This window comes from Peromyscus eremicus, chromosome 2 (assembly GCF_949786415.1).
Source record: "Peromyscus eremicus chromosome 2, PerEre_H2_v1, whole genome shotgun sequence".
Lineage (NCBI taxonomy): Eukaryota > Metazoa > Chordata > Mammalia > Rodentia > Cricetidae > Peromyscus > Peromyscus eremicus.
In genome coordinates this window covers 153,218,148-153,234,503 of record NC_081417.1, presented here as the reverse complement: position 1 = coordinate 153,234,503, position 16,356 = coordinate 153,218,148, and the positions used below count along the sequence as shown (strand labels likewise).

The window sequence follows — 16,356 nt, the reverse complement described above, 5'->3', positions numbered from 1 at the left end:
TGGATGGATAAGTGCATTGTGGGTAGATGAATAGATGGTTGAAACATGAAAGGATGGATGATATATGGATGGTAGTAGGTGTAGGGATGGATAAATGGCAGGTAGGTGGATGGGTGGTAGATAAATAGGTGAATGGATGGATGGATGATGGATAGATGATGGATGAGTGGGTCAGTGAATGATGGGCAAATGGATGGATGGATGGATGGATGGATGGATGGATGGATGGATGGATGGATGGATGGATGAAGCCATAGATGTGGATGGTATGTAAAAGTCAATACAGAGTGAGTGGAAACAGCTCCCGAGGACATGCTCACAGTAGCACCAACATTTTGGAAATTGTGACCATTCCTTAAAAAATTGCTTCAAAAAAGGCTGCATAAATACGGCGTTCATACAGCCATGATAAGACTAGAGAGATGTTTGCATTCTTATGCCGCCGCCTCCCAGACAGGGTGTCTCCAGTGTAATCCATAAGGCAGGAGAAAGTTCTTTAAAAAAAAATAAAGCAAAAGTAAGAATAAGCTTGATTTATCTAAGTGTGTCCACAGAAATGAGAGATGAGGGCTGGGTCAGGGGGTGAGGGAGCTGATGTGTTCCCACCCACCGGCGGCTCACCAGCCAGAGTTGCCAGGGGAGGGTGGTCCAGGCTGGAACCAAGAAGAAGCAGACCCGATCGCTCCCTCGGTAACAGTTGCACCAAGCTGTGTGTACACTGTCCCCTCCTCACTCCCAAGACCATTTCTGTCATCGCTGTCTGTGTCTGTAAATGGAGCCATCTGTTACTGTAAAGAAATATGGATGTGAAGTTAAGCTGTCGAGGCAGCCGTTCCAGAAAGGCTGGGAAAGACGGGCCTTGGGCAGCACTTCTCAGACCCGCCATTGTTCCCCCCTGGATTCAGCCCTGAGCTCTGAGCAATGCCATGCTGGGCTCTGCAGAACCCTCCTCTGTTCACACACACTGTGTGTGCAGGGGTATAGGATGGGAGAGTCCCGGATGCGGGCTCCTCTGTGCTCCTTATCCCCGGCTTGCTTTTTTATTTATTTTTTATTTATTTTGGAGAGATGGTCTGTGGATCGCTGGTGAGATGGGGTACTGGCTGTGCTTCGTGATTACAGTGACTAGGTTCTGCAAAGCTGAGAGGAGCAGACCAAGAGTGGTAAGAGGAGCAGTGGGGAAGAGGAAGTGGATGGCGAAGTGGCTTTTCTCTCAGCATGGGAGGTGTTAGATTGAGATTCCAAAGGACTGCAAGGAACAGGCCAGCTGGAGAGCCCCTACTCTCTCCACCCTGCCTCTGTTTCCAGCACAGAGCCATCTGCACAAGGAGGAGTGGGAGGGAGGGAGGGGGGGAGAGGGAGGGGGTGCTGGTGATGATGGTGGTGAGAGTCGTGGTGAAGGTGATGGTGAAGGTGATGATGGTGGTGAAGGTGATGGTGATGATGAAGGTGATGGTGATGATGGTGGTGATGAAGGTGGTGATGAAGGTGGTGATGATGGTGAAGGTGATGATGGTGATGAAGGTGGTGATAATGGTGGTGATGAAGGTGGTGATGATGGTGGTGATGATGGTGAAGGTGATGATGGTGGTGAAGGTGATGGTGGTGATGAAGGTGGTGGTGATGGTGATGATGGTGGTGATGAAGGTGGTGATGATGGTGAAGGTGATGATGGTGAAGGTGATGATGGTGGTGAAGGTAATGGTGATGATGATGATGATGGTGGTGATGAAGGTGATGGTGATGATGATGATGGTGGTGATGAAGGTGGTGGTGATGATGATGATGGTGGTAATGAAGGTGGTGGTGATGATGATGATGGTGGTGATGGTGATGATGGTGATGATGAAGGTGATGTTAGGAGTGAAGATGATGATGGTGATGATGAAGGTGATGGTGGTGAAGGTGGTGATGGTGGTGATGAAGGTGGTGGTGATGATGATGATGATGATGATGAAGGTGATGGTGGTGAAGGTGGTGATGGTGGTGATGATGGTGGTGATGAAGGTGATGATGATGGTAATGATGAAGGTGGTGATGTGTTGCAGGATATTTGATCACACTGTGAACCCCAAGGTTGCGTTATTTACTGGAAAAACCTGTTTCTAGTTCGCACCTTTAACCCAAGAGCTTTCTGCTGGAACATTGTAAACAGGATTAAATAAAGTCAACTGTAGGTCAGGAGGCGGAGCAAGCAACCAGCTGATAGGAAAAAACCATAGAGTAAGAGGGAGTCAGGAGGACGGACAGAGAGACGTACAGGGAGTGGAAGGGGGGACATAAAGTTTAAGGAGAGTTGTTGGGGGAAGAAGGAGTGTTCTGGGACGCTGACTGAGGAGGAAGGTCAGCGGGGCGCTTTCTCTGCCTCTCTGAGCCAGTGGGCTTTCACCCCCCATCTGGCTCCTGAGTGGTGATAAAATCAAGTGATTAAAACTTAGTTAAAAACAACAGTCGTGGCTGTACTGGTGACTTTCCTGTTGCTGTGGTAGAGCAGCACAACCACGGCAACTTGTAAAGAAAGGCTTTCGCTATGGTGTCGGAGGGCTAGAGTCTGATGCGGAGCATCTGTGGTGGGAACAGCTCCTGTGACGTGAGAGCCACCTCAGACCACGAGCAGGAGGCACAGAGAGCACACTGGGGTGCTAAAAGACTTCCGAAACCTCGAAGCCGGCCATGACACACCTCCAACAAGGCCATGGCTTCCACTTCCTCCCAAACAATTCCTAACTACAGGAAGCAAGTCTTCAAACACACGAGCCCCTGGGGGCCATTCTTACTCAAACCGCCACAGAGGTGCTGCTGCTGCTGATGTGGTAAAGGTAACGGTGTGAGTGACAGTGGTGGTGGTGAATGTGGTGGTGGTGGTGGTGGTGGTGGTGATGGTGATGATGGTGAATGTGGTGGTGGTGGTGAATGTGGTGGTGGTGGTGGTGGTGGTGGTGATGGTGATGATGGTGAATGTGGTGGTAGTGGTGAATGTGGTGGTGGTGGTGGTGGTGGTGGTGGTGGTGAATGTGGTGGTGGTGATGGTGAATGTGGTGGTGGTGATGGTGATGGTGGTGAATGTGGTGGTGGTGGTGGTGGTGGTGGTGGTGGTGGTGGTGGTGATGGTGGTGGTGGTGGTGGTGATGGTGAATGGTGGTGGTGATGGTGAATATGGTGGTGAATGTGGTGGTGGTGATGGTAAATATGGTGGTGGTAGTGACAATGGGGAAGATAATGACGGCAGTGAAGGTGATGGTAATGATGGTGATGAAGGTGATTGTGGTGCTTTGAGAGAGAATGACCCCCGTAGGCTCACAGATGTGGTCACCAGAGAGTGGCACTATTTGAAAGGATTAGGGGGTGTGGCCTTGTTGGAGGAGGTGTGTCACTGGGGGTGGGCTTTGAGGGTTCAAAAGCCCACGCCAAGCCCAGAGTCTCTCTCTTTGCCTGCGGATCAGGACGTAGCTCTCAGCTACTGCTCCAGCACCTGCCTGCCTGCACCATGCTCCCCGCCATGATGATAATGGATTAAACCCTCTGTAAGAGTTACCATGTCATGGTGTCTCTTCACAGCAGTAGAACAGCGACTAAGACAGTGATGATGGTGGTGATGGTGGTGATGGTGATGGTGGTGGTGATGGTGGTGGTGGTGATGGTGGTGGTGATGGTAGTTATGGTGGTGGTGATGGTGGTGATGATGGTGGTGGTGGTGATGGTGGTGATGGTGGTGGTGATGGTGATGGTGGTGGTGATGATGGTGGTGGTGGTGATGGTGGTGATGGTGGTGGTGGTGGTAGTGGTGATGGTGGTGATGGTGGTGGTGGTGGTGGTGATGGTGGTGGTGATGGTAGTTATGGTGGTGGTGATGGTGGTGATGATTGTGGTGGTGGTGATGGTGGTGGTGATGGTGGTGATGGTGGTGGTGATGATGGTGATGGTGGTGGTGATGGTGGTGATGGTGGTGGTGATGGTGGTGATGATGGTGATGATGGTGGTGATGGTGATGGTGGTGATGGTGGTGGTGGTGATAGTGACAGTGAGGATGGTGAGGACAGTAGTCATCTTCAAGCACTAACATTTGCCACAACCTTCCCAACATGTCCTTGTGTACCCCTGCTCACCCTCACAACAGCTCTGTGAGACAGAGCTTATGTTTGTCATTTGGAAGACGAGCAAGTCACTCAGAAGCAGTTCCTGTGATTAATCTACCAGCATATAGTAATGAAGGTACTTGCCATCGCTGAGACCAGTGAGGACCTGCTCACTGCCATCCTCTAACGTGCAAGAGCCTGTGTAGTCACAGTCCCTGGGGAGAAAGGGGAATTGTGGGTCACCTGACACCTCCTGGGTACTTAGCACTGTGCTAAGTGGCTTACTGCTGGGTACTCAGCCGGTGATATGTGTTTCACCCCTGGTCATTAAATGCTTGCTAGGTGTTTCATAAGCCACGTGCTTTGCATCGTCCCGCCAGCTCCATGAGGCAGGTATCAATGCTGTCTTTATTTTCCCTAATGTTAAAGACGGGCATATGGTAGTCAGAACTCGCACTGAGGTCAGTGTGTTTTCTGTTATGGCCCCCACTTCCTCTGAAGGCCCAGCAGGGCACCAGGTCCTGCCTCCATCCTACAGCACAAGTCCTGCCATGACCCCAGGCAGAGACGGGTCTCCACTGTCATTTCCCGGGTGAACCTCATCCCACCCATATTTGAGTCATGCCCTAGTGTCTCGGCCAGATTTCCATTACTATAGCAGAACAGCTGAGTCTGGACAGTTTATAAAGAAAAGACATCTGTGCAGCTCTTTGGCCTTGAGTCCTTCCCTGCTCCAAGTCCCTGTGACCTCAGAGCCCTGCTCAGAATCACCATGCTTCCTGCCTCCCTTTACAACAGCGTTCCAAGAGAGAAAACAGAGCAAGTGTATATGTCCTGAGATAAACTCCAGGGCATTTGGGAGTGTGGGGGAGCCTAGAAGTCTTGCTGCTCGGCTTCCAGGGAGTGCTGCTTCCCATCTGATTGGCAAAGGGAATGCTGGGAACACGGGAAACATTGAAGGGGAAGCCTTGAAGGTCAGCTGCCCCCACTTGTCTTCAGGCTCCCTCGATAAGGGAAAGAAAGGACTGTTTAGAGCTATCTCTGCAAACCCGCTTGTCTGTGTCCATTTCTGCAACTGGGGGGAGAGGAGGGGACCCACGTTTCTGAAAGAGCTGAGCTATGCCATACCTTTAAGTGGGAAAAGAGAAGAGAAAAAAACCTCTCCTCTGCCTCTGCTATCTTCATCGCTGCCACTGTGGGCTGTCAGTTGACTGCGATGCTCCCCTGCCTCGGTATTCTTACAAGACGTTCAGAAGCAAGGGATCCCTGGCCGAGAAACCAAAGCAAACTCATCCCACTGTCCCAAGGGTATGGACTGAAAACTAGTAACAAGGTCAGGCACGACTCCAGGAGAAGACCCTGGAGGAGACCTTGTGAAGGATTCACAGTAGCAAGGCTGTTCATGCTGAATGCCCAGGCCGATCTGGTCTACAGACACAACTCCAAGTTTTTATGACTGGAGATTTAGGCTCAGCTGGGGCTGGGATCTGCTGTTCATCTGTTCTACTTGAGTGAGCTGGTTAGTTCAGTAATAAGTATGTAGACTCTTAAAGAAAAAAGGAGGGGGGAGGGGAGAAGAGGAGAGGGGAGGAGAGGAGAGGGGAGGGGAGGAGAGGAGAGGAGAGGAGAAGAGAGGAGAGGAGAGAGGATACACCAGCATTCAGGAGGAAGAGCGGCAGGTGTGAGACCCTGACTAAAGAAGAAATAAAGAATCAAGTTGCAAAACAATATGCAAACTATGTTCCCTTGTTTTTTTAATGTCAGCAGCTGACCAAAAGAAAAATCTGGGGGTAGAACACACAAAACTAAGGAATGTCATGGCAATGAGGCGGATCACAGACGGCCTTTACTTTCATTCATTCGTTCATGGCTTTGTGATTGTTTTTGTTCTTGAGACAGTCTCATGTGACTCAGGCTGGCCTCCATCGGCTGGCCTCCATCTTGATATGCAGCTGAGGATGACCTTGAACCTCTGACCCTCTCGTCTCTGCCTCCTGAATGCTGGGATTACAGGGTGCACACACATCCAGTTCACACTGGTGCTGGGAATCAAACCCAGGGCCTCCTACATGCTGGGCGAGCACTCCACCAACTGAGCCGCACCCCCACCTCAGCAGCTATTGGGTGCCAGCCGCTGTGTGGAACACTGAAGACAGAGCCGTGAGCTCTTCCCACAACCAACTTCTGTAATCTTTGGATTTTTGTGATGAGCACTTAAAGCTTTTGTAACTGAAAATACAATGAAATCTCGCTCTTGTCCCCAAAGGTAAAATCCCAACATTTCACCATTGGATCTTGAGACACAATCTGGCACTCCCTCTCCCCATGGTCCTCTGTAGATCCCACCCATGATTTGGCCCTTCTCTGTCTCGTGGGTCACAGGGGGTGGCTGAGTGACAGCCTAGACTGGTGCTGGCCACAGGTGGTGTCCAGTTCCTCTCTGACTAGCTCCCTGAGGGGGCTTTCCAGTAGGTGACTCCAGGTGTCTCAGAGCTGGCCATTGTCCCTCATCCTTTCTCTCAGCCTGCTTCTTGCAACCTAGCTCAGAACATCACCCTTGACCACCTGGGCTTGCCTTTGGCTACAAGCAAGTCCCCTGCCTCTAACTATGATCAGGAGCCTCTAACATCTCAGAGATATCTGGCCATGTCTAGAGGCCTCTTTCTTCTGATGATGGGCTGACCAAGAGAGATACTTCTGGCATCTGGCAGAGGCCAGGGAAGCTTCTAAACACCCTATATGGCAGTGGTTCTCAACCTGTGGGTCTCGACCCCTGCATGGGGGGGTCACATATAAGATATCCTGCAGATCAGATATTTACCTTACAATTCATAACAGTAGCAAAATTACAGTTATGAGGTAGCAACAAAATAATTGTATGGCTGGGGGTCACCACAACATGAGGAACTGTATTAAAGAGTCGCAGCATTAGGAAGGTTGAGAACCACTGCTCTAGGGCATCAGACAGCCTTCATGCAAGGAAGGAGCTGGCCTACCATGGCAGCCACACTGTGGTAAAGCCGCCCTGTCAGCCTGCGCCTCTCTAACCCTCCCAGCTTTTATTCTGCAAACCTGCTCTTCCCGGAGCAGCTCACTGCTCAGTCAGTAGCTGAGCAGCTCGTGACTCAGACCCTGCAGTCACACTGACTGAGTCCTGGACCTTCCAGTGGCCAAGCTCAAAGCTCATCCATCAGTTGGGGCGATGACAGGCTGCGGCTGTGGTGAGGCGGTCATTGATTCCCAGAGCACCAGGCACACGGGATGTGCTCCTTACAGTTCCAAGATATTTAAATCAGGCCTGTCAGAAGTGATCTTCAGGTCTTCAGCCTCCGGCTGAGCTCCACCTGACATTCCTCCCCTCCACCCTTCAGCTGCCCAGGGAAGTCCCACCCCTCCCTGGTCCCCCCGGGTCTTGACCTTCTCATCTTTTTGCTGTGTGCTGCTCCAACAGGTCACCACTGCCCTTTGAACATGTTTGGACTCTCCCACTACACTAGAGGCCAACAGTCTAGACAGTTGTTACCTTGCCTCTGTCTCCTTGTTAAGAGTCCGAGTGATGATGCTGAGTCTACACAGACAACCCTGAATAATCTCGACCTCAGCATCCTTAACCTTAGCACACTGGCGATGTCCCTTTCTCTGTGTACTCACAGGTCCCAGGAACGAGGACCCAACCTTGGGGGCATCATCCCTCAGCCAGCCTCAGCTTCTGTTCTAGAATACCCTCCCTCCCACCCCACCCACACTAGTGGCTCCTCAGGCAAATGGCCCCTCTGCTGAGACCCTCACACTCTCCTGTCTTCTCCTTCTCTTGCATGCTACCCATGGTCCCTGTGTGTTTCTAATCTCAGCTTGGACCTGCCACTTCAGACCACACTGAGAGGGTGTAGCTTCACAAAATCCCCCACTCTCAATTTGTATACAGGAAATGTCTTTCAAATAGGTGCTTTATTGATAGGTTTTTAGTTTCTACCAAAACAAAGCCATCCACACTTGGGATTTGTGACAGGCCCATCTAACAACCATTTTTAAAAAAATGTTGGATGATAGCTCGTCCTGTCTTGATGAGAGGGCCAGAGTACCTGCGTCCGCCTGTCTGCAGATCCCATAAGTCATGCATAGTTGGGTGTGGTGATGCATATCTGTACTGTCAGCAGTTAGAACGCTGAGGCAGAAAGGTCACAAGTTCAAGGCCAGCCTGGGCTACATAGCAAGACCATCTCTCTCTCTCTCTCTCTCTCTCTCTCTCTCTCTCTCTCTCTCTCTCTGTGTGTGTGTGTGTGTGTGTGTGTGTGTGTGTGTGTGTGTGTGTGTGTGTCTGTGTCTGTGTCTGTGTATTTTGAGATAGGGTTTCCTTATGTAGCCCTGGCTGTCCTGGAACTCGCTCTGTAGACCAGGCTAGCCTCCAAGTGCTGGGATTAAAGGTGTGTACCACCACCAAGGGGCAAGACCCTATCTCAAAAAACAAAGGAAGACATACTGTAGAAGTAACTGTCTTATTAAATAAGAAACACAAAGCCAATGTAAAGATAAAAGCCCAAGAGGTCAGAGCTAAGAGCCTTACCCTTCCTGCTTTAGTGATCCTCTTCAGCCAAGAGAGACCTACTTCCTGTGTGTTTGTCTTTATATAGACTCTCTGTTCTGCCTTCTCATTGGTTGTAAACCCAACCATATGACCGCCTCGTCACTGCCTGTCTGTACAGACCTCCAGGTCTTCTATGGTTGGTATTGAGATTAAAGGCATGTGTCTTCAATGCTGGCTGTATCCTTGACCACACAGAGATCTACCTAGCTCTGCCTACCAAGTGCTGGGATTAAAAGGCATGCGCCATGCTCCGCTATGGCTTACTGTTATCTCTGACCTCTTGGGATTTTATCTTTACATTGGCTCTGTGTTTCTTATTCAATAAGATGGTTGGTTACTTCTACAACATACAGAGGAAGGGAGGGAGGGAGGGAGGGAGGGAGGGATGAAGAAAGTGACAGGAGATAAATTGATGCTCACCTCTCTTCCTGCCCCCCTTTTTAAGGGTTCTCTCTGTATCTAATATATCTTCTGGAACATTACAAGAAAATCATGAGCAAGACCAAGGAACTTCAGGTGATTCTTTAAGTTCTTTTCTCTCCCTCCCCCACTGTGAATTTGAATTTGTTTTCATGCTGTGGGGGAGTCAGCCCCCACCCCTCTGCTGGTGACAGGATTTTCCATTTGCACAAAGGGATTGAGCCCAGTGTCTGAGATGGCCCACAAAGGAATAGACAAACACAGAGCACCTTCCCCTGTCTGGCTTCCTGGGATAACTACAGTGCTTGATTTCCTCTGAAAAAAAAAAAAAAATCTCCAAAAGAGGGACAGTGAGGTGGCTCAGCAGATCAGGGTGCTTGCCACCAAGCCTGATGACCAGAGTTCAATCCCTGGGACCTTACTCCATCAAGTTGTCCTCTCATCTCCACATGAATGCCAGGCACATGCATGCCTATTCATACATGCTACGTGTCTCCCCTCCAACACACACACACACACACACACACACACACACACACACACACACACTCACACTCACACACACACACAAAGATGGTGAACCAGATATGGCCTATGAACGGCAGTTCATCCATCCCATTCTACAGATGTGGACATCAGTGTTCCGAGAGGTTGGTGATAATCTGACTGCCACACAGATATTTGGATAAAGAATCAAAAGCAGGAGCCTTCCAATGAGTCTGGCTCCTGTCTACTGAGCATCTACTACACACCACGCACGGGACTAAAAGCCCCCCCATCATCTCATGAGTCAGAGGCAGGCACAGTGACACCTCCTGTTCGGAGTGGGGACACACGTAGGATTAACTAGAGCGGGGATTTCTATCTAAAACCAGAGTGTGACATCTTAACGTTCTCGCTGTCCTCACCAGTCACCTCTCTAAACCAAGTGTGGTTCGGCCATGTTCTTAAGGAACTTTTATGGTGGACTTTGCTCCCTGGAAGATAAACAGTTTGGAAGGAAGTAGGAAAAGGACTCCAGTCTCTCCCCTGTGGGATTCGTTTGGCTTTTCTCTCCATGCAGGTCCAGATGAGCACTTCGCAGGAAGCTCAGCAGTCTCTGCAGCAGGAGCACCTGGCCGAGAAGGAGAAGCTGAACAAGGAGAAGCTGGAACAAGAGGAGAAGCTGAAAGCCAGAATCCAGCAGCTGACGGAAGAGAAGGAGGTAAGGTGGCCTGTGGCAGTTCCTTTGAGCCTGGGTCACTGGGGACTTTGGGTTGAAGCGCTTCCTGATTGGTGTACTGGTTCTAAGTGAGTTACATGGGATGAATGATTGGGTCCTAAACCCACAGCAATGAACTGGAAAGATTGCTCAGTGGTTAGGAACATTGGCTGCTCTTGCAGGGGACTGGGGTTTGCTTCCCAGCACCCACATGGCAGCTCATAACCATCTGTAACTCCAGTTCCAGGGGGTCTAATGCCCTCTTCTGGCCTCTGTGGGTACTACACACAGATAGTACACATACGTGCAGGCAGAACACCCATACAAGTAAAAATAAATAAATCTTTGAAAAGAAAAAAAAGTCACAAAAAGATCAACTGGAAAAGGCAGGCATGTCAACATTCTGGGAAATGCTACACTATTTATTTCGTATTACAGTTGACTATACCAATAGGAGTCGTTACTGCAGATCCTGGTTTGTGCATGACAAAGTATAAGCAAAACCAATTTCAGGTCACACCAGCCTTTTTTCTCTAGATATGTAGCTGGGAAAACAAACTGGCCCAAACTGTGACTCACCCTTCTAGAACCCAGGCCAATTAGAAAGCCCTGCAGCAATGTCTACACGCTAAGGTGCAGTGGACCATCTGAGGGTCTGTTTGAGATGCAGAGTCCAGGTCACAGTTCTGACAACCCCCTAGAGTGTCATGACACCCCAGATCTGCATTCTAGACACAATGTTGGGTACCTGAGGCTTTCCCAGAGATGTCCCAAGGAAAGCAATTCTAACCAGATGTTTTATTAAACATGGTCTATGTCACAGACCTGAACTCACAGCTGTGATCACCTTCACAAAGTCTGTGCAAGACTGGGCCTGTAGACGTCCTGTCGGGGAGGGACAAGGAGCCCACTGTAGCCCGAATCTTAAAAGGTCTTATTAATAAAAACAAACCCAGAGCCAGGTACTGGGGTGAATGCTGTTAGATCAGAGAAGCAGAACAAGCCACAGCCAACCTCACCTTGCCAATTCCTCAGCTGATTTTGTTTCCTCAGACTGGAAGCCTCTGAATCCTCATCCGAACGGATCTCAGCTGAACTGCTGCTAAAAGCTAAAAGCTTAAAAAAGGCTGTAGTTCCTAGTTCTCATCCCTTATATACCTTTCTGCTTCCTGCCATCACTTCATGGGATTAAAGGCATGTGTCACCATGCCTGGCTGTTTCCAGTGTGGCTTTGAACTCACAGAGATCTGCCTGTCTCTGCCTCCAGAATGCTAGGATTAAAGGTGTGTGCTATCACTGCCTATGTTGTGAGACCCCCCACCCCCAGCAAGACCACCACAGAGCTGATATCTGATGCAAAACACAAAGGGGTTTATTGATAACAAGCAAGCCCGGACTTGGTCCGTGTCCAACACTCGACACAGCAGGTGGAGGAGGACGGCCCTGAGCTCTCAGGGTGAGGTGTTTTTAAAGGGAAAAGCCGCAAGCAGGGTGGCACAAGCCTTGGCGTCATATGGTTAGGTGAGGGTTTGTAACCTTTGAATATACTGGTTAGGGGTTGCAGTTATCATTTGGGGGCAGTCTTGGACAAGTCCCAGGCTCTGTCCTTGAGCTGCCATGGAGGCCGGCTGGCCTCGCATGTTCACACTGACCCATGTACGTAGCTGTAAGTTGGTGAGAGGTCCCAGACAGTAAACAACTGGCTGAACCTTGAGCAGTCAGAGTACATGCAGAAAGGGAGCGACTGCAAGGACTATGTCATGGCCCCCCCAGAAACTGCTTGCTCAAGTCTCAGGAAACTGAAATTGAGGCCTGATCTCTGAGAGAAGACTGACAGCTGACAGCCTGTTACAGAGTCTGCTTGGTCTTTTTAAACCTATGGGTTTTTTTTGTTTGTTTCTTTGTTTTTTTGGGTTTTTGTTTTTGTTTTTGTTTTTTTTTTTTGGTTTTTCGAGACAGGGTTTTGGAGCCTGTCCTGGATCTCACTCTGTAGACCAGGTTGGCCTCAAACTCACAGAGATCCACCTGGCTCTGCCTCCCGAGTGCTGGGATTAAAGGCGTGTGCCACCACCGCCCGGCTAAACCTATGTTTAATATAGTGGCTTTTCTGTTCTTTGACCCCCAGATGAGTTTATTGGGGTGCACACAAGGCCCTGCCCCTCTCTAGGGGATCCATAGGCAATTAATGATTGATGGGAGAGAGAGAGAGAGAGAGAGAGAGAGAGAGAGAGAGAGAGAGAGAAACAGAGAGACAGAGAGAGACAGAGACAGAGAGAGAGGAAAAAGAGAGAGAGTTTCTTCAGTGGTGTAGCCAGTGGGCCAGTGGACAGAGAGAGGAGTTTCTTCTGTGGCAAGGTGCCCTGCCCCTCCCCCCCCCCATGCTCCTGTAAGCAAGACCCAATGGCACAAATTGAGTCACAAGGAGAGAGAAGTGGGGGGGGGAGATGGGGGAGGAAGAGAGAGAGAAAGAGCGGGAGGGTATAAAGTACAATGGGGAGTACTTGAGAAGAGGAAAGGGATCCGAGAGAACAGGAGGGGAAAGAGAGGGGAATGGGGGTGAATACGACCAAAATACGTTATATACGTGTGTTTAAATGTTATAATGAAAGCCATTATTATTCATAATTAACATGTGCTAGTAAACAAGCATTTGAGAAAAAGTAGTCTGGGCCCATATTGTGTCAGACTCTGTGGAGAAGGTAGAGAATGTGTTTCTGAAGCCAGTTCTCATCATTCTCCCGGGTCACACTTGAGGACCTGCCGTCTGTTCTGATTCCTTCTTCACTCTCCTCCTCGGTCAGTGGCTCGTGACCCCATGGCTTGGCCACATTTGGTCATTTAGGTTCTGAGGACAAATGTGGGAATGTAGCTCAGGCTCTGGGGTTGGTAACATTCCAAAGCACAGCCACAGTTGGTAGCCACAGTCAGAGTGGGTGTGGAGGGCTGTGCACATGGTACCCTTCTTCCTACCTGCTGCCCCCATCTGCCAGACCCCATCTCCTCCCAGTCACCCCTTCTCTCCTCAGTGAAGGACAAGGCCTTCCACAGCATTGCCACCTCTGTTGGCTCCAGTTCAGTGACTCCCGACTTGGACAGTCCATCTCTGTCACATATACCTGCTCCCCACCCCTCTCTCCAACCTCCAGTTCACATCCAGCTCCTTTGGGATATGTCTCCTCCCTCTTTGCCTTTCTTCTGCCTTTTCTTTTTATTAGTTATTCAGTGTGTATGTGTCTGTGTCTGTGTGTCTGTGTGTGTGTGTGTGTGTGTCTGTGTGTCTGTGTGTGTCTGTGTCTGTGTGTCTGTGTGTCTGTGTCTGTGTGTCTGTGTGTGTGTATCTGTGTGTGTGTGTCTGTATGTGTGTGTGTGTGTGTGTGTGTGTGTGTGTGTGTGTGTGTGTCTGTAAGGCTGAGGACAGTGGCATTCAGTTCCCTCCCTCCACAGTGTGGGTCCTGGGAATTGAACTCAGGTCATCAGGTTTTGCAGCAGACATCTTTACCATCTCATTAGCCCCCTTCCTGCCTTTTGTGGAGTGGAGGATATGAAATGAGAGAACCGAAACTGTGTATGACCCTTGTAAAGGCAGGATTAATGATGGCTGCTGTGTTTATCAGCCTTCTCCTTGCTGTGATAGAATGCCTGAGGTTTTTAAATTAAAAAAAAAGTCCTGAAGCAGGAAGGATCCTCAAAGAAAGGATTTTGTGTACACAACAATGGGTTTCATTATGACATTTTTGCACCTATATAACATTCTACTGTGACCCTGTTCACCCCATTACCCTTGCATGTCCCCCCTCAGTCCCCTTCTCCCCCAAATAGTCCCCTTGACTTACATGTCACACTCTACAATCTACATTCCACAGATGTGGGAAAACCATGAAATAGGATTGAACATGGTGACTCACGCCTTTAATCCCAGCACTTGGGAGGCAGAAGCAGGCAAATCTTTGGGGGCTAGAGGCTAACCTGGTCTACATAATAAGATCCAGGCCAGCCAGGAATACATAGGAGACCCTAATCTCAAAAAAAAAAAAAAAAAATCTCAGCCAGGCAGTGGTGGCGCATGCCTTTAATCCCAGCACTCAGGAGGCAGAGCCAGGCAGATCTCTGTGAGTTCAAGGCCACCCTGGGCTACAGAGTGAGTTCCAGGAAAGGCGCAAAGCTATACAGAGAAACCCTGTCTCGAAAAAAAAAAATCTCACCATGCTTAAAGTAAAGGTATAAGTTAGTGTTGGACCTACCTCATCAGTCCCACATATGAGAGAAAACATAATGTTGGTCTTTCTGGGTCTGGTTTCTTTCACTTAACATGGTGATTTCCAATGCCACCCATTTCTCTGCAAACACTATAATTCCATTCTCCCCTACGGCTACTTTATGCATCACGATACATTTTCTTTCCATGCCTGTTTGCCTGCTGAGGAGTGGCCAGCCTGTTCCGTGTCTTGGCTGTTACGAACGGTCTGGCGACAGACGTGGATGTTCAGGTGTCGCTGGCTTCGATTCAGAAGTTGGATCATAGGGTAGTTGTGTTTAGCTTTTTCAGAGGAAGGAAGGGTTTGCATGTTTACTGGACCCCGTGCACTTAGCAGAACATTATGGGGTCAGGAGCATGTGGCAGAGAGGACTCCGCACTTCACGGTAGACAGGAAGTAGAGAAAGGAGAAAGGATTAGGGACTAGTATAGATGCCCTGCTGACCAACTTTCTGCTACTAGGCCCCATGTCCTAAAGTTTCCAGAACCTTCTAAGACGGCAGCACAGGTGGGGACCAAACCTGTTCAGCAGGAACCTGTGTTTCAGATTCAAACCACAGAAGCAAAAATCACAGCGGTAGATTTTTGGAGAACAACTGGATGGAAGAAAATAAATCAAAAAACAAACCTTTTGTTCCACAGAGAGAAGTAAATCCAGAAAGGACCTAAAGTCTTCAAAATCCTCCCAAATGCTCCTTCTTGCTCATGCTTCCTTACTGACATCCCCACTTAGTGCCAGCCCTTCCCAGCCCTGTGGCAGATTGTTTGAATTAGGGGTTGGCTGTTTCCCTTTGGGGACGTGAGGCCTCAGCCAGCATGACACCCACCCCCAAAGTCACCAGCCTGCTCCCTCTCAGCCCTTGTAAAATTGTTCCTGGAAGATGGCGTTTGAAGTGCTGCTTCAACCCCCTTAAACTTAGAAACCTCGGACAGAGTACCAGCCGGACAGAGTGACATCCCCACCCAGACGGACTGCCACTGTCATGGCCATCCTGGCTCCCAACCAGCTTGACCCCAGAGATTCATCTGAAAGAAACTTTGTGGGCCTTAGTCCTGTGTGTGTGTGTGTGTGTGTGTGTGTGTGTGTGTGTGTGTGTGTGTAGACATGCTCGTGTCATGGCCCATGCTGGAAGGTCATAAAACAACTTTCAGGAATCAGTTCTGTTCTTCCATGTGGTTCTCAAATACTAAACTCAGGTTGTCAGGCTTGGCAAGCAAGCCTCTTTATCCACTGAACTATCCCACCAGCCCCTCCTTGTTCTTTGAGACAGGGTCTCTCTCTGGCCTAGAACTTGCCAGATAAGCTAGACTATCTGGCCAGTAAGCCCCAGGAATCTGCCTGTCTCCTTCTCCGCAGGACTGGGATTACAAGGGCACACCACCATCCCTGGCTTTTTTTTTTCTCTTCTGTATGTCTCTGTATATGGTATATATGCCTGTGGTTATGCATATTCATATGCATATGCATGTGGGGGTGTACATATGTGTGCGACTGCAAGTGCCTATGTGAGTCCAAATGTGTGCATGCGTGTGCACTTAAGTGTGAGGCCCAAGAGTCCTCCGTGATCACACTCCACCTTATCGACTGAGTCGGGGTCTCTCAGTGCAGCCCAGAGCTCAGAGAACAGCTAACTCCAGCTTGCTCCAGGGCTCCCTCTTCTCTGCTTGCAGAGCTCTGTAATTACAGGCAGCCCGCCACACCCACCCAGCACTAATGTGGGTGCTGGGACCTGAGCTCTGGTTCTCTCACTTGCGATTTTCACCTGCTGTGGGGTCTCTCCAGCCCCACACCTGTTTCTAAGTGAATACTGGGCTCAGC

General features: G+C 49.6%; 1 protein-coding gene across 1 annotated transcript in view; it reads left to right on the top strand.

Annotated features, from left to right (window-relative positions):
• Fhad1 (forkhead associated phosphopeptide binding domain 1) overlaps window positions 1-16,356 on the top strand; it is a 128,230-nt gene that overhangs the window by 65,707 nt on the left and 46,167 nt on the right. The window contains exons 15-16 of the mRNA XM_059255338.1: window positions 9,107-9,177; window positions 10,145-10,285. Of these exons, the coding sequence (XP_059111321.1) occupies window positions 9,107-9,177; window positions 10,145-10,285 (212 nt within the window). The remainder of the gene's footprint in view (window positions 1-9,106; window positions 9,178-10,144; window positions 10,286-16,356) is intronic.